The sequence below is a fragment of the Cherax quadricarinatus genome, chromosome 66 (assembly GCF_038502225.1).
Source record: "Cherax quadricarinatus isolate ZL_2023a chromosome 66, ASM3850222v1, whole genome shotgun sequence".
Classification (NCBI taxonomy): Eukaryota; Metazoa; Arthropoda; class Malacostraca; order Decapoda; family Parastacidae; genus Cherax; species Cherax quadricarinatus.
The window spans coordinates 3,334,838-3,353,610 of NC_091357.1; the positions used below are offsets into that span (position 1 = coordinate 3,334,838).

General features: G+C 39.5%; 1 protein-coding gene across 6 annotated transcripts in view; it reads left to right on the forward strand.

Annotated features, from left to right (window-relative positions):
- mst (misato mitochondrial distribution and morphology regulator) overlaps positions 1-18,773 on the forward strand; it is a 52,304-nt gene that overhangs the window by 7,240 nt on the left and 26,291 nt on the right. For 3 of the 6 annotated variants that reach the window (XM_053799205.2, XM_053799206.2, XM_070099020.1), the window contains 2 exons: positions 9,592-9,838; positions 12,454-12,728. In XM_053799205.2, coding sequence (XP_053655180.1) covers positions 9,592-9,838; positions 12,454-12,728 — 522 coding nt within the window. Of the gene's footprint in view, positions 1-1,437; positions 1,634-7,771; positions 9,276-9,591; positions 9,839-12,453; positions 12,729-18,773 lie in introns of those variants that run through there. The other 3 variants (XM_053799208.2, XM_070099021.1, XM_053799207.2) reach the window with 3 other exon arrangements.

The window sequence follows — 18,773 nt, forward strand, 5'->3', positions numbered from 1 at the left end:
AGTGTGACACTTTTGTTTTTTCCCCAGTCTATGCATTCACTAACTTTGCCACTTTATTTAACTGCATTGACCCATGCCATTTTTTGATCTGGCCACACTCTGGATTTCTCACTGCACAAGCTCTTATTTTCTTCTCATTGCCTTGAGTAGTACTAATGGTTGATTTACTGGGTGCATCACATGTAGCTTAGCCTGAGGCATGTCCAATATCTCAGTTTTCTTAGAAAATGTCAGAGTTTTATGCTTAATTTTCTTGGCACCTCCAGCATCACAAGTATTCCTTTTGAGTGCCAGGGTTAATATCCAAAGATGAGATGGGGAAATGATAATATCCTAAATTGTTTAGTAAAGACATTGGGTCAGTCATACCATGCTTCTAGAAGGCAGCTGTTGGTGGCATGGATGGGCTGACAAAGGGAGATACTGGGCCTCCCATATAAATAATAGCTTTACCTGCTGGTTAAGAGGGAAAAATCTACTGATGTGCCTGCCAAGGCCGTTTGTAAATTACATAGCATTTTCTGATCAATTTTCAGTGCAAATCAGTTATGGTTCATGTTTTTCATTTACATTTTACTGAATTATATTTCACAGGCATTATTAAGGTTGTCTGTTATGCTGGTACTATATTATATTGGTGTTCTGAGGTGCATTTCTCGAGTTCTCTGGATGTCTCACCTCCACAGATTTTGTTCCAGTTGTTGCATGGGATTTTAAGTATTGTACTCTTTAAGTATACTTGAGCAATGTTGGTTGTGTTTCTGTCTGGAAGTTAGGAGGAGGTGCAGGATTACCAAAACTGTTGTCCAGAGGGCTGAGGAAGGGTTGTTGAGGTGGTTCGAACATGTAGAGAGAATGGAGCGAAACAGAATGACTTCAAGAGTGTATCAGTCTGTAGTGGAAGGAAGGCGGGGTAGGGGTCGGCCTAGGAAAGGTTGGAGGGAGGGGGTAAAGGAGGTTTTGTGTGTGAGGGGCTTGGACTTCCAGCAGGCATGTGTGAGCGTGTTTGATAGGAGTGAATGGAGACAAATGGTTTTTAATACTTGACGTGCTGTTGGAGTGTGAGCAAAGTAACATGTATGAAGGGGTTCAGGGAAACCGGCAGGCCGGACTTGAGCCCTGGAGATGGGAAGTACAGTGCCTGCACTCTGAAGGAGGGGTGTTAATGTTGCAGTTTAAAAACTGTAGTGTAAAGCACCCTTCTGGCAAGACAGTGATGGAGTGAATGATGGTGAAAGTTTTTCTTTTCCGGGCCACCCTGCCTTGGTGGGAATCGGCCAGTGTGATAATAAAAAGAAAAAAAAATAATAAAAAATATCTTTGATTGTAATAGTGGGTGGTGGTGGTGGTGGTGGCTATGTTGAGTTTACATTTGGAGAAGATCTTGGAGATGTGTTTGGCATTTGAGTTGTAAGAGGACTCCATATCTTTTTTCAGTATTGTCTAGTCTGGGCGAGTTGTTGATGCTGTTACCATGCCTACAATCCCTGATGAAATGTCAAGGACATGGTAGTGTAGTTTTAAGAAGATTTGTTCAGGGAAAGAGCACATCTTCAAAGAATTCAATACTGCAGATATGGAGATCTCATTGGAAAAAAATCCATGATAGCACCACATTTAATCTATTTATGATGTAAGTGGAAATGGAACATTGTTGGTTTGTAGGTTTCCTACAGACTTGGAAACAAAGTTCATTGTCAGAGTAAAACATAAAGGAAAGGGAGAGTATCATTGGTTGCCTCCCTGAGTATAATCAGAATTGGGGGTTCAGCCTGGTTAGATTTGCTTTTAGAGTCAAGATATCAAATCTTGAAGCAACAGTTAGTATATTGTGCACATATTGAAGACAGGATAATGGAGGAAAAATGGGGGAGTTAGAAATACAGATTTTTTTCTAATTATCCATTTTCAATGAAACTTTTACTGTGATTTAAACAGCTTTCGAAACCTGCACACTGTAGGTATTATGAAGATTGTCTTTAAAAATAAAGAGAAAAAAATAATTATTGGCTGTTTTATGGGGTGTCACTTTGATATGCCTAATGCAAAACTGGGTTGATAGACAGTGTTCTAGTTGGCTTCACATGCAAGATAAAGGGTACAGTAGTTGTGTAGCAATGGAGTTTCACCACTGTGCTAATATCTTGCATTTTAAGAAATGCTGAAGTTTGTTTCTTCATTTTTAATGATTTTGGGAGAGAAAAAAAAAAGGTAAAGGCGATTGCAAATACCCGTTGCAATAGTGTAAAACCATCATTCCTCAATAATGTATGCAAAAATCATGACATTCTGTCAACAAGTAAATGCAAAATGTGTATCGAAAGGAGGATAAATATCATTTTTGTGAAACTTTCGCCTGCTGCAGATCACAGGGAACGAGAGCAACCTCATCCAATTGCAGCACAAGGGCGACTGAGCAGCTCTCACTGAACACTAGTATTGTATTGTCAGGAAAGATGCCATGTTGTGTATTTCCAAAAAACAAAGAAAAATAGTAATTTTTTGAGTAAAAAAAAAAAAAACCCACAACATGGCATCATGTCCTCTTGACAGCTACAACAAAAAATTACATTTTTCGAAAAACACTTAAAAACATGGTATAAACAAGCAGATTGCATCATCGTGTGGCCAGGTTTATGCATTATTTTTCAAGAAGAGAATTTTTTTGTTTTTTTCTTTATTTCTGGCTCCTCCCTTAGAGTCAAGATATCAAATCTTGAGGTAACAGTGAATATATTATGAACATGTTGAAGTCAAGTAATGGAAGACAGGAAAACGGAGAAAAGGTGTTTAATTTCAAGCTATTCCTTATAGAGATTCAGCAGTACAGTGCCTTGTGGAGAACTTACAGGTAATCCAAGGATATCTTGGAAGAGGATGTCTTCAAAGCAGAAGTAATCACAACGAATATAATTGAAACCCTCAACATTTCATCAGGGACTGCACATAACATGCTCATAGAATCACCAACTCATCCACAACTGATATCACAGAAAAAAATTAATAGTTCTCCCCAACAACTTGATTGCTAACCACCTCTTCAAGATCTCCAATTGTAAACTCACAGTAGCCACCATTGCCACTAGTACAAAGATATCACCAGACACAAGCACAACTAACATAACTCACTAGTGTAGGAGTATACATAACCCTAGGCAACAACTTGCCTAATTGTGGTTGCAGGAGTCGGGACTCAGCTCCTGGCCCCGCCTCTTCACTGAACGCTACTAGGCCCTTTCTCCCTCCCTGCTCCGTGAGCATTATCATACCTCATCTTAAAGCTATGTATGGTTCCTGCCTCCACTACATCACTTGATAGACTATTCCACTTCCTGACTACTCTGTGACTCAAGAAATAGTGTACTTCCTAACATCCCTTTGACAAGGGGATAAGAAAAGCTAAACGTGACTATGAAATTAGAGTTGGTAATGAATCAAAGACTAATCCAAAGGGGTTCTTTCAAGTGTATAGGATGAAGGTGAAGGAAAAAGTAGGGCCTCTGAAAACTGGGAATGGACAGCTGACGGATAAACTGGAAATGTGTTCCTTATTTAATGACTATTTTTTGTCAGTTTTTACACAGGAAGATGTAAATGAGATTCCAGTAATTAACAATTACAGTGGACCCTCGAGTTTCGGCAGCATTGACTTTCGTGAAATCCGACTTTCGGCAAGTTTTTTCGGCAAAATTTGGCCTCACGGTTTGTGATTAGACTTGTGATTTGGCGACCGTCCGGTACCTGTCTGCCCGTCACTGCGCACACAAAGCCAGTCTCCCATGCCATTCACGCTGTGTTTACCAACACGTGACCATCACCCTGTGGGTTCATACGTAATAATCCATTGTTTTTTGTGATTGCAACTGCTAAATAAGTCATCATGGGCCCAAGGAAAGCTAGTACAAGCCCTTTGGTAAAGAAAGTGAGGAACACGATCGAATTCAAGAAGGAAATCATTGAAAAATATGAGAGTGGAGTGCTTGTTACAGAGCTTGCCAGGATGTATGGCAAACCCCATTCAACCATCACTTCGATCGTGGCGAAAGGAAAGGAAATAAAGTGTGCTGTTGTTGCAAAAGGGGTAGATATGCTGACAAAAAGGAGATCACAAATCCTCGAAGAAGTGGAGAGGTTATTGTTGGTGTGGATTACCGAAAAACAGTTAAAGGAGATAGTGTTACGCGGTCGACAATATGTGAAAAGGCAAGGCAGTTGCATGACGATCTCGTAAAGAAAAGGCCTGCAACAAGTGGTGATGCTTGTGATTTTAAGGCCAGCAAAGGTTGGTTTGAGAGATTTAAAAAGCGTAGTGGCATTCACAGTGTGATAAGGCATGGTGAGGCTGCCATTTCTGACAAAATTGCAGCTGAGAAGTTTGTACAGGAGTTTAAGGAGTGCGTAGACACTGGAGAATTCAAACCCCAACAAGTGTTTAATTGTGACGAAACAGGCCTCTTTTGGAAGAAAATGCCAAAGAGGACCTACATCACGCAGGAGGAAACGGCACTCCCAGGACACAAGCCTATGAAGGATAGGCTTACTCTCATGTTTTGTAGTAATGCTAGTGGGGATTTTCAAGTGAAGCCTTTATTGGTGTATCTGAAAATCCCAGTGTGTTCCAGAAAAACAGTGTCGCCAAGAGTAATTTGTGTGTGATGTGGAAGGCTAACAGTAAGGCATGGGTCACAAGGGATATTTTTCTAGACTGGTTTAATGAAGTGTTTGGCCCCAGTCTGAAGAAATACCTCCTGGAAAAACTGCCACTCAAGTGTCTCCTGGTAATGGACAATGCTCCTGCTCATCCTCCAGACTTGGAAGAGCAAATAGTGGAGGAGTTTAGTTTCATCACGGTGAAGTTCTTGCCCCCTAATACAACTCCTCTCCTCCAGCCCATGGACCAGCAGGTCATTTCAAACTTCAAAAAACTCTACACAAAAGCAGTAGTATTTCAAAAGTGCTTTGAAGTGACCTCAGACACAGAACTGACCCTAAGAGAGTTCTGGAAAGATCACTTTAATATCCTCCATTGCATAAACCTTATAGGTAAGTCTTGGGAGGGAGTGACTTCCAGGACTTTGAACTCTGCTTGGAGAAAATTGTGGCCAGAATGTGTAGAAGAGGGATTTTGAAAGGATTGGGGCTGACCCTAAGGAGCCTATGCCAGTTGTGGAATCTATTGTGGCATTGGGGAAGTCCCTGGGGTTGGAGGTGAGTGGTGAGGATGTGGAAGAGTTGGTGGAGGACCACAGGGAAGAGCTAACCACTGAAGAACTACAAGAGCTTCATCTGCAACAGCAACAGATCACAGCTCTGGAAACTGCTGCAGAGGAGGAGGAGGAAGAGAGAAACATTTATGGATGAACTTCACCCTAACAAAGCTGTTGCAGGCCGTATTGGCAACATGTACAATGACAGTGTTGTGTCCCACTTCAGACAAATCTTCAAGAAACGCCTGAAACAGAGCTCTCTGGGCAGATATTTTGTGCGATAGGGTTCCAGTGCCTCTCAAGTTGTCCCCAGTGCCAGTGTCTTTAAAAAACAAAGAAGGGAAGTAACCCCAGATAAGGGCTTCATACCTGAAGTCCTAATGGAAGGACATTCTCCTTCCAAAAAATAATGTACACCTTCCTCCTATCCCCTCCCATCTTCCATCCACCCAGAAGTCTTCAGTAAAGGTAAGTGTAATGTTATTATTATTTTTTATATGCATGTACTTGATTTCTCATTGTTTTCAGTATGTAAATCTTTATTTAATTTGAAAAAAAATATTTTATTTTAATATTTTTGGGTGTCTGGAACGGATTAATTTTATTTCCATTATTTCTTATGGGGAAAATGGTTTCGCCATTCGGCAATTTTGACTTTCGGCAGGCTCTCTGGAATGGATTAATCACGAAACTTGGGGGTCCACTGTATTTAGTTCCTGATGAATTTAAATTAACTAATATTACTGTCACGAGGGACATGGTTATTAAACAGATAGACAAACTGAAGCAAAATAAGTCCCTGGGACCCGATGAGCTGTTCTCTAGGGTACTTAAGGAATGCAAGATGGAGCTTAGTCAGCCATTAACGAGTGTGTTTAATGCATCCATCCTTACCGGTGTTGTGCCAGAGTTGTGGAAGATGGCTAATGTGGTTCCTATATTCAAATCAAGGGATAAATCCACTCCAAATTACCATCCAATAAGCTTGACATCTATAGTGGGCAAGTTATTAGAATCAATTATAGCTGACATTATTAAGAATTAAGAGTAAGACGGAGAATAGGATAGCAGATGAACAAGGAGGCTTTAGGAAAGGTAGGGGGTGTGTGGACCAGGTGTTTACAGTGAAACATATAAGTGAACAGTATTTAGATAAGGCTAAAGAGGTCTTTGTGGCATTTATGGATTTGGAAAAGGCGTATGACAGGGTGGATAGGGGGGCAATGTGGCAGATGTTGCAAGTGTATGGTGTAGGAGGTAGGTTACTGAAAGCAGTGAAGAGTTTTTACGAGGATAGTGAGGCTCAAGTTAGAGTATGTAGAAAAGAGGGAAATTTTTTCCCAGTAAAAGTAGGCCTTAGACAAGGATGTGTGATGTCACCGTGGTTGTTTAATATATTTATAGATGGGGTTGTAAGAGAAGTAAATGCTAGGGTCTTGGCAAGAGGCGTGGAGTTAAAAGATAAAGAATCACACACAGGGTGGGAGTTGTCACAGCTGCTCTTTGCTGATGACACTGTGCTCTTGGGAGATTCTGAAGAGAAGCTGCAGAGATTGGTGGATGAATTTGGTAGGGTGTGCAAAAGAAGAAAATTAAAGGTGAATACAGGAAAGAGTAAGGTTATGAGGATAACAAAAAGATTAGGTGATGAAAGATTGAATATCAGATTGGAGGGAGAGAGTATGGAGGAGGTGAACGTATTCAGATATTTGGGAGTGGACGTGTCAGCGGATGGGTCTATGAAAGATGAGGTGAATCATAGAATTGATGAGGGAAAAAGAGTGAGTGGTGCACTTAGGAGTCTGTGGAGACAGAGAACTTTGTCCTTGGAGGCAAAGAGGGGAATGTATGAGAGTATAGTTTTACCAACGCTCTTATATGGGTGTGAAGCATGGGTGATGAATGTTGCAGCGAGGAGAAGGCTGGAGGCAGTGGAGATGTCATGTCTGAGGGCAATGTGTGGTGTGAATATAATGCAGAGAATTCGTAGTTTGGAAGTTAGGAGGAGGTGCGGGATTACCAAAACTGTTGTCCAGAGGGCTGAGGAAGGGTTGTTGAGGTGGTTCGGACATGTAGAGAGAATGGAGCAAAACAGAATAACTTCAAGAGTGTATCAGTCTGTAGTGGAAGGAAGGCGGGGTAGGGGTCGGCCTAGGAAGGGTTGGAGGGAGGGGGTAAAGGAGGTTTTGTGTGCGAGGGGCTTGGACTTCCAGCAGGCATGCGTGAGCGTGTTTGATAGGAGTGAATGGAGACAAATGGTTTTTAATACTTGACGTGCTGTTGGAGTGTGAGCAAAGTAACATTTATGAAGGGATTCAGGGAAACCGGCAGGCCGGACTTGAGTCCTGGAGATGGGAAGTACAGTGCCTGCACTCTGAAGGAGGGGTGTTAATGTTGCAGTTTAAAAACTGTAGTGTAAAGCACCCTTCTGGCAAGACAGTGATGGAGTGAATGATGGTGAAAGTTTTTCTTTTTCGGGCCACCCTGCCTTGGTGGGAATCGGCCAGTGTGATAATAAAAAAAAAAATTATTAGAAGTCACCTTGAAGAGCGTAACTTGATAAATGAATCTCAGCATGGATTCACGAGAGGTCGTTCCTGCCTGACAAATTTACTGACGTTCTTCAATAGAACATTTGAGGCAGTTGACAGTGATAAAGAATATGATATTGTTTATTTGGATTTTAGTAAAGTCTTCGATAGAGTACCTCACAAGAGACTCCTAAGTAAAGTGGCAGCTCATGGTATAGGAGGTAAAGTTCTAGCATGGATAGGGACATGGCTTACCAATAGAAAGCAGAGAGTTACCATTAATGGGGTGAAATCTGAATGTGGATTAGTCACTAGTGGCATTCCACAAGGATCAGTTTTAGGCCCTCTGAGTAAATTTGCTGATGATACAAAGATAGGCAATATAATTCATCCTGAGGAGGATAGCAATGAACTCCAGGAGGATTTAGACAAATTAATGTCTTGGTCTGAAAAATGACAGATGAAGTTCAATGTGGATAAGTGTAAGGTACTAGTCCTTGGTAATGAAAATAACCCTCTAATCTATTAGCTAGGTGAAGTAGAGCTTGATCATACAGAATGTGAAAAAGACTTGGGAGTCATGGTAAGCAGAAATCTAAAGCCAAGACAGCAGTGCCTTAGTGTGCACAACAAGGCTAACAGATTACTTGGATTTATCTCAAGAAGTATAAGTAACAGAAGTCCAAAAGTTATTTTACAGCTCTGTACAGCACTAGTGAGGCCTCATTTAGATTATGCTGCTCAGTTTTGGCCCCCTTACTACAGGATGGATATAGACTCATTAGAGAACATACAGAGAAGAATGACTAAAATGATTTACTGTGTAAGGAATCCCATGTATGAAGATAGACTTAAAGCCTTAAATCTCCACTCTCTGGAAAGACGTAGAATGAGGGGAGATATCATTGAAGTGTATAAGTGGATGACAGGCATAAACAAAGGAGATATTAATAAAGTACTGAGGGTGTCGAACCAGGTAAGAACCAGAAATAATGGATTTAAGTTGGATAAATTTAGATTTAGAGAGGACATAGGTAAGTACTGGTTTTCTAACAGAGTTACAGATGCGTGGAACAATCTTCCCAGTAGGGTGATAGAGGCAAGGACCTTGGGAAGCTTTAAGAAGAGATTGGACAAATATATGAGTGGGAGGGGCTGGGTTTGATTGGTGTCATTGGGTACGGGAGCTATTTCTTGGGTAGCTTTAGGTAGAGGCATGGGCCAGTAGGCCTTCTGCAGTGTTCCTTCATTCTTATGTTCTTATCCCTGCAACATAATCAATGTAAGTGAAACATCCAGAGAACTTCACAAACTCACCTTAGAATATGAATATGCCAGCTGAACTGAATCTTCAACAACGCCTGCATAATACACCAGAATTACCACAACCACTTGATAAACCGGAATGGTGCACGACTTGTTACAAAAGAAAATAACACCAAGAGAAGATTCCTTGAATCTGCACATATTGTTGTCTCCAGCAGTTTCAACTAGAACAACAATTGCTACAAGTTATCTTAGGAACTAATGTGATCTGGTGTGTATGTCACTTGGTCTCTACCTCAGTGTTGCTCACTATTCATGTCTTCATCTTCTCTTACCAAGTTTATATGTCTATAACTTGATAGAATCCATTGCTTGAATCAGATATCATCAATAAAGGATTCAGTATAACTGTATTTGTGTCTCTAACAATAACTGAATTTTTTTAAATTTGATAAAATGAAATATAAGTACTGTACTAACTTTCTAGATTGGGGAAATTAAACTCTGATGCTTTTTGTATTGTAAAGGAAAAATACATGTTTGCTCTGTTGCAATAAATTATTCAGGTATGTACACCCAATTTTCAGAGGCAAGAAACGTATACTCCGAGGCTGTTGTGCATAGATGTAAAGGGAAGTTTATGTAGTCTTTCAAGTCGTGGTTCTCTATACAGTCCACCACATCCTGAGCCTTCAACCAGTGAGGCTGCTTGGGATGGTCCAGTCGACCTTATACAACAATTACCCGAAGTAAAGAATGAATATCTGATGGATCTTGAACAGGAGGATGCAAGATTTTATAGAGCAGCAGATGAAGACAAGGACATATGTATTGGTTAGTTATGTAGGACTGATGTAATTATTGTACTTGTCACTTTAGTAATCCATGTACAAGTATGCAGCATTGGTGTAGTTATATTATTTACCACTTTAATTGTCCTTGTATAAGCACTCATCACCGATATAATTACAGCCCTGCATGTCCTCATTTCACAAATATAGTCTTTTCTCCATCTTCAGCATATGTGGATCACTCACAAGGAGTGATACCCTAGCACCTGCTGAGCAAGTTGCCATACTGGACTTTTTTTTTTTTAACACTGACTGTCACCCACCAAGGTAGAGTCAGATGAAAAAGAGGAAAAACTTTCATCACTCACTCATTCACTGTCTTGCCATAAACCTTCTAACTTCACTGTTCAGATGGCTCTCTGAACTGTGACATTCCCCACCTATCCTTCAGAGTGCAGTCCCATGGCCTGGTAGTTAAACTTGCCTCACACACTGAGTGTCTGTGGTTTGATCCCCAGCAAGGGTGAAAATATTAGGCATGTTTTCTTACATCTATTGTCCCATTCACCTAGCAGCAAGTAGGTACCTGGGTGTTAGTCAACTGGTATGGGTCACATCCTGGTGGATAAGATTTAAGGATTACAGTGGAAATGAGACAGACAGTCCTCGATGATGCACTGACTTTCTTGGGTTATCCTGGGTTGTTAACTCTCCGGGCTTAAAAATTCGAACAAATTCTTATTTCATCTTATCTTACTTCCCACCTCCAGGACTCAGGTTTGGCTAACTGGTTTCTCTGAATCTTGGCATAACTGTTATCTTTCTCTCACTCCAACAGAATGTCATGTCTTATAATTTTTCCTTATGCACAGTACAGTAGATTCATTAACTAAAATATCTGTTGTTCTCTCAGTCTTAGCCATCATACCTAGTAACCACTCTCCTACTTAATTTCATCACTTCTTTCTGTTATTAGCATATTCTCTTACTAACAGTCATAGTACATTTAGGAACACTGAAGAATGCTAGACCACTGAAATCCAAAAATTTGTCTATGAAGATTCATGCATATGCAACCAGGGTACCCTAAAATATTGTAAGCTCTGCATAACAGCATAGGTTGGAGAGCTGTGATATGCAGACATGGAGGTTGCATGATCATTTACGCCCCAAAATGTCCCTCTCTTGGCCTTACATTATTCATATTTCTTAAAATATTAAATGAAATGAACATGAAAAATATTTTTTTTTTTTTAACAAGTCAGCTGTCTCCCACCGAGGCAGGGTGACCCAAAAAGAAAGAAAATCCCCGAAAATACTTTCATCATCATTCAACACTTTCACCTCACTCACATATAATCACTGTTTTTGCAGAGGTGCTCAGAACACAACAGTTTAGAAGCATATACGTATAAAGATACACAACATATCCCTCCAAACTGCTAATATCCCGAACCCCTCCTTTGGAGTGCAAGCATTGTACTTCCCATTTCCAGGACTCAAGTCTGGCTATATAAAAATAACCAGTTTTCCTGAATCCCTTCACTAAATATTACCCTGCTCACACTCCAACAGATCGTCAGGTCCCAGATACCATTCGTCGCCATTCACTCCTATCAAACACGCTCGTGCATGCCTGCTGGAAGTCCATATATACATACATATATATAATAAATTAGATGAAATAGGAAATAAAAATTTAATTTCCTTCAGATTTTGACTACACACAAATCTCCAAAAAATTGAATCTCTGTGGGTTTCCACAAATAAAGAGCCACACACATTTGACTTTGCACTATATAATAAAAATGTTTTATGTCATTGATAATGTAAAGACTTGTTCTTCAAACTTATATTTTAAATAATCATGTGCAATGCAAGATAAAAGAAACTTTGAATAATTAAAAACATTTAGTAACAGTTCGAGGTATAATTGTTTTGTAGGAAACATTGTGTGTGTTTAAAGCAACTTAAAAGTGGAGGAGGACATGTCCCCTCCCTCCCCCACCCTACTTAATAACACCCATGGAACGACTAGGTTTTGTAAAGCTTGGCACCTGATGTTTGAAAGTGGTGTGGGCATGTTGCTGTTTAGTGGGCTAACATAAATCATAGTACCTTGGCTTTTATGGAAAGGTACCAACAAAATGAGCAATGGTAAATCTGTTTTCTTTGGAGAAAACAATTGATGTGTTAAAAGATTATAGAGAGTAATGTACTTTTTTATGTGAGGAGGTTATCAAATGAAATATTTGTACTACTGTTTTTGTCTCTAATTATGAGAAAACTTGTTAAGTAAAAGGACACAAATGCAACTAATGTGACATCTTATTGTGACAATGTTTTGCTCTCCAGGAGCTATATCAATCCAGCTTGATAAAGCTCCTGTAGAGTGAAATGTTGCCACAATAAAATGTCACATAAGTTGCATTTGTGTCCTTTTACTTAACATTGTCAGTAATTCTACCAATATTAATATGAGAAAATGTTCTTGGTAAAATTGGTATCATGGTTCATATTTGTTAATATTTTATGCTTCATACTTTTATTGATGATTATTTACTGTTTTTGTTTCTATGTCATTTCTCATATTATATACAATGGATTATTATTAATTTGATTTCTTTAAACAGCTAATTGGGGCGTCTCTTTTTGCAGATGAAGTTCCTGAGGCCCCTTTTGCATTAACTCAAAAAATCTATGACCTGACAAAATCAGTCAGTGTCTGGTCTGATTTTTTGCGTCCTCATCTCCATCCCAGTTCCATATATCTCCTCAATGACACGTCATTCAAAACTGGAAGAGCAACTAGCAACAGTGATGAAGGTATTTGGGGATTTCCATCAGGATCTGCCTTTTTTCAGAGGGATGAAGTGGAAGAAGAAGTATCTGATCGAATTAGACTTATGGCAGAGTCTTGCAACAGTTTACAAGTAAATGAATTTATTATTTTGCATTTTTTAATTACTGTTCTTATGCCAAAACAACAGGTCCCTAACTTGTGATGTTTTGCATTTGAGAGACTGATACTTTAGAGTCAGTTACTTAGGAATGCTGATCAGCCATTACAGTCATTGTTGATATTTAAATGGACATTAACCCTTTCGAAGTCTGTGTCATAGTACTATAGGTTTGAGCTCAGGGTAGGTTCTGTAGAACTACGTGATAAGCTCAGCTCACTCAGATAAGCAGTGAGGTAAATTTGGGTCTAGATATGAGAGTATGGGTCTTTGCGATCAATGTGCACTATATAAAAAAATCCTGACCCACGGAGTGCATGATGTGAAAAAACTGTGACCATGAGGCCTGGTCATGGACCAGGTCATGGGGGTGTTGATCCCCAAAGCCCTCTCCAGGTATACTCCAGGTATGTATATGGTTTAAAAATAGTGACTTTGAAATGTACTTTTGGATGGTTTTATGGTTGTATTCTTAAGTTTCTGTTGCATTTATAGGCTTAAGCAGTAAAAACAATAATACATCATGACAGTGAACTACAGTTACGTATTCACTCTTATTTTTGTAAGACCTGAAGGTCTAAAAAAAATAAAAACACAGTTGCTTGGCTTTTTTGGGGCTCTCAGGAACGTAGTCCTATTTTACCCGCAAGTTCTTCAGTTTATCTAACACAGATTTACCTAAGACAGTGTTTTCAGGAAAATAACTACCGTGTAACAATGGTCTATTGTAGCTTGATATTGAACTCAAGTAGTGGAAATGCTCCACTTTTGCTAATATTCCAGAGGACACAAATTACGTCACTTGTCCAATACATGTCCAACTGGTAAGTCTAATACGAGTTCGCGAATGCGATGACATTATTTATACAATTATTACAATAATGCAGTAGTCTGCATAATAGTAAATCTTTTATTTTTTTGTGGATAAAAATTCAGATTGGAAAGCATGTGTAATATAGGAGTGGCCTGGAGATGTAACTAATGAACAGAGGAAATGTTTTAGTGCCAGGAATATTTACATTGTGTATTTTGAACCCTATTTTTAAACTGCCAATTTTTTAATTTGGTGTGAAATTGGCCATATTATCAGCCCACACCCCGTAAGTCACTCAGCACTCATAGCCATAAAAAATCTACAATACACAATAAAAACAAGGATTCAATTAACAAACAGTAAAATCAACGAAAAAACACCACAAATAAATACAATTATACCAAGTTATAGTAATTGGTATCTGTTTAAACCCCATTAAATTATTAAAGGCAAGATACACTGCTGAAAGTTGCCATAGGTTTGTACAGGCACATTGGTAGTTAAAAAATTCATGAAGGAGGAAAGGCTCGAGCCGAGAGCAAACTGTTAAAATATGTTCCGTCGGGGATCACAATTTCAGCAAGGAAGGATGGTTGTATATCAGTGGTATTCAATACTGACAAAATAAAGTCACTGGATGGTGAAACATCTACAAGATAACTAGATGTTGCAGCAGTGTCTTATTCTTCATCATGGAAGAATGGGAGGCTTTGAGCTGGGAGACTTCAGTACTGTCAGTTTGAACTGGGAGACTAGTACTGTCAGCCTGAGCCGGGAGACTCCGGTACTGTCAGCCTGAGCTGGGTGGCTCCGGTACTGTCAGCCTGAGCCGGGTGGCTCTGGTACTGTCAGCCTGAGCCGGGAGGCTCTGGTACTGTCAGCCTGAGCCGGGACACTTCGGTACTGTCAGCCTGAGCTGGGAGACTCCAGTAGTGTCAGCTACTACACTCAACTATCACCACTGCACTACACTGGATTGTCACCACTACACTGGACTGTCACCACTTCACTGGACTGTCACCACTACACTGGACTGTCACCACTTCACTGGACTGTCACCACTACACTAAACTGTCACTGCTACACTACATTGGACTGGACTGTCGTCACTACACTGCACTGGATTGTCGCCACTACACTCTGCAAACCACGTAGGGGTCATACATGACTGTAATTGGAATAATTTCAAGGTAGCAATAATAAGTGTTAAGTTGTCTACTTAACCCTTTCAGGGTTTCCGACATACTAGTACAGCTTATGCACCAGGGTTATTGACGTACTAGTACGCCTTAATTCTAGCGTCTTCAAATCTAGTGACAGAAAGCTGGTAGACCTACATATGAAAGAATGGGTCTATGTGGTCAGTTTGCACAGTATAAACAAAAATCCTGCAGCACACAGTGCATAATGAGAAAAAAAACTCCGACCGTGTTTTTTTAAAACAGCAAATTTGCAGTGTATTTTCATATGATATTTATGGTTGTATTTTAGTTTTCCTGGTCTCATTTTATAGAATTGAAGACATATTACAGAAATTGAGATGATTTTGATTGGTTTCATAATGAAAAGTACCTTGAAATTGAGCTCAAAGTAGCAGAAATGTTTGATTTTTACCAAAGTTCAAAAGTAAACAAATCATGCCAGGCGTCCAATACACGTCAACTGGTGAGTCTAATATTCTTTCACAGGTGTGTTGATATTATTTATACTATTTCTACACTAACGCAGTAGTCTACATAACAGTAAATCTTCTATTTTTTGTGAGAATAAAAATTCAAAGTGGAAAGCAAAAGAGATGTAAGAGGGGCCTGGGGACATGACTAATGAACAGAGAAAATGTTATTGTAGTGCCAGGAATGTCTGTCTAGTTTATTCTGGACCCTATTTGGAAATTGGCATCTTTTGAAATTTGTATGAAATTGGCAAAATTGCCAATTTCTGACCACTTTATTGGATAGTTGAAATCGGTAAATGGGTGGTTTCTTGTACTCATTCGATAGGAAAAATGGAGTTCTAGCAAAATAGATATGGTTTTTGTCAACTAGTACATTGGAATTGGCCGAAAATAGGGCTCAAAGTGGGCGAAATTGCCGATGCATAAACTTCGACAAGACCGCTAACTTTGCAAGAGCATAATTCTGTAAGTTTTCCATCAAATTTCATACTTTTGGTGTCGTTATGATTAGGAAAAGATTCTCTATCATTTCATAAGAAAAAATAATTTTTTTTTTTTTTTAAATTTTCGACCCTGAAAACGAATTTAGGAGAGGGCCTCTCAACCCTGAAAGGGTTAAGTCACTTTGGGAGGAGACAGTTCTTGATATCAGTGAGTGTTATTGACTTCATAGTCATAAACAGCATTTTCTTATCATCTGTTCTTATATTTAATTAGTAATTTATTACAGTGGACCCCCGGTTTGCGATATTAATCCGTTCCTCAGAGCTCATCGTAAATCAAAATTATCTAAAAGCGAATCAATTTTCCCCATAAGAAATAATGGAAATCAAATTAATCCATTCAAGACACCCAAAAGTATGAAAAAAAAAAAAAAATTTACCACATGAAATATTAAGTTTAATGCACACAAACTGAAGAAGACATGCACAGTTTGTAGTACTCTACTAACAATAGAATATATGACACTTACCTTTAATGAAGATCTGGTGATGATTGATGGGATGGGAGGAGGGGAGAGTGTCGAACTTATTGTTTAGAAGGGGAATCCCCTTCCATTAGGACTTGAGGTAGCAAGTCCTTTTCTGGGGTTACTTCCTTTCTTCTTTTAATGCCACTAGGACCAACTTGAAAGTCACTGGACCTCTGTCGCACAACAAATCTGTCCATAGAGCTCTGTACCTCCCGTTCCTTTATGATTTGTCTAAAATGGGCCACAACATTGTCATTGTAATAGTCACCAGCACGGCTTTCAATAGCTGTGTTAAGGTGATTTTCATCCATAAAGGTTTGCAGTTCAACCCACTTTGCACACATTTCCTTAATTTTTGAAGTAGGCACAATGGATTCCACAACTTGCATAGGCTTCTCAGGGTTAGCCCCAAACCCTTCAAAATCTTTCTTAATTTCCATACTAATTCTCACCCTTTTTACCACTGGGTTGGCACTAGAAGCTTTCTTGGGGACCATGGTGACTTATTTTGCAGAAACAAGCACCAAAAACACTGATAATATAGAATGTACCATATGTATCCTTAGATGCGAGCACACTGGCTAGCTTGTAAACACTGGCACACACAGGGCAGTTCAGGCCATACGTGGACACATCTCTGACGAATCGCGTATGGTGGGTTTTTTAATGGGAACCAGGGCAAAATTTTCGAGTTAAAATGTATCGAATACCAGATTTATTGGATACCGATGCCATCGCAAATCGGGGGTCCACTGTACTTTGTTCCTCTTTAGTTCTGCATTTCATTGAAGCTAAATGAAGATGGTTATTAATAATTGGTCAACAGCAGAGGAAAAAGTTTGAAGCAAGTGCGGGAGTCAGAACACCAGGATTGGAAGGACACTCTCAAACAGAAATGAGTAAATCCCGCACAAGTGGCACAGAAGCCCCTCAAAACGAGTATGTACGAAGTGTGCCTCACAGTTATTGGAAGATCCCCTAAAATGGCTATAGATGGAATCTGAACCAGAGCACCTGTTTGCACAACAGATTCAAAAGAGTCTGTAGAATGGGTACGAAATATGTGCAGAAAGTACGAGGTTAATTTTTTTGGAGCTCTTATGCACAACTTTTTGTTTAATGAAGAAAGCTGTAAGCAGATTGCATTAACCTCGCATGGTTCATGTTATCTGGCTGCCATATCCTCTTCATGTTGGGTAACAAAATCCTGTGAAGATAGATCTAAAAGTCTCATATCTTTAGTTCAAGAGATGCGCACCCTTCAGGCCCTTAAGGACATCCCAGGAGCACAAAAGATAATAGCAGTTTGTCCCGAACATTTGTCCATAGTGACATAATATGCTGGTGAGACCCTGGCCAACCTCACCGGAAAACATGCACTCAGTTGTGAAAATAAGTTGGATGTACTTTCACAGGTGTGCAAGATTCCGTTTGATATTCACTCTCGTGGCTGGACTCGCCTCGCTAAGAACATCTGCGTAAAATGCACACCTCTGGGACTCCGTGTAACCATCATCGACTATGGCCTTGCTGTTCCTCTCAGTTACAAACTTAACTTTGTGAGTGACACTAAGGCCATACACACCCCACCTGAGGTAGTCAACAACAAGCCTGCAACTACTCCAGCTGATGGCTTCAGCACTGCCTACCTCATTACCTATTTGAACCTTATCTGTGAATGTGAAGTGTGGGTCTGGGCCCAGCAAGCTTTGTCCACAGATATGAACCAGCGGCCTAACCTCAAAACACTCCAAAAACTTCTTCATGCCACTCGTAACAGTTGTTAAGTTCACACTTGCCTGTTATATATATAAAGGATGAGCTAAGAGAGAAAAGAGACAAGTGTATTTTTGTTGTTGTGAGATCCAGGAAAGTTTTTATTTATTTCTTAAGGTCATCATTTGTTTACCTTGGTTAAAAAAAAAAAAAAAGGTAGTGGTGATATTACTGGTTTATTGTGTTGCATGTATAAACTTATGATAGTGAAAAATGGTATGGTGATATCGACGTGATACAGTTCAGGAAATTTATTAGAGAAAATTTTTTTGCAGTGACTTCTTTAGTTTACTAAGTCTGAGAAAGTCATTCATGGTGAAGTGTTTCCTCTAATAAATGTCCTGCAATGTACATGTCTTCTTCCACACAACGATTATAGTTAAAGGCAGTGTATGCTGCATGTGTATTTGGAATGATGATAAAGGTGTATACTGCTCGTGGTTTTCATTTTTTTCCTCAGTTTCTTTTTTTTAACAAAATTAATTTCTACTTTTGTGTATGTTCATTTTATGTATGTATGAAGAGTTCACGTTTGTTTAACCCTTTGAGGGTTTTCGTCGTACTAGTACGTCTTACGCGTAGGGGTTTTTGACGTACTAGTACTCATAAATTCTAGCGACCTCAAATCTAGTGGGAGAAAGCTGGTAGGCCTTCATATGAAAGAATGGGTCTATGTGGTCAGTGTGCACAGTCTTCCTGCAGCACACAGTGCATAATGAGAAAAAAAAAACTTTTTCCATTTTTTTTTAATAAATCAGCGACTTTGCAGTGTATTTTCGT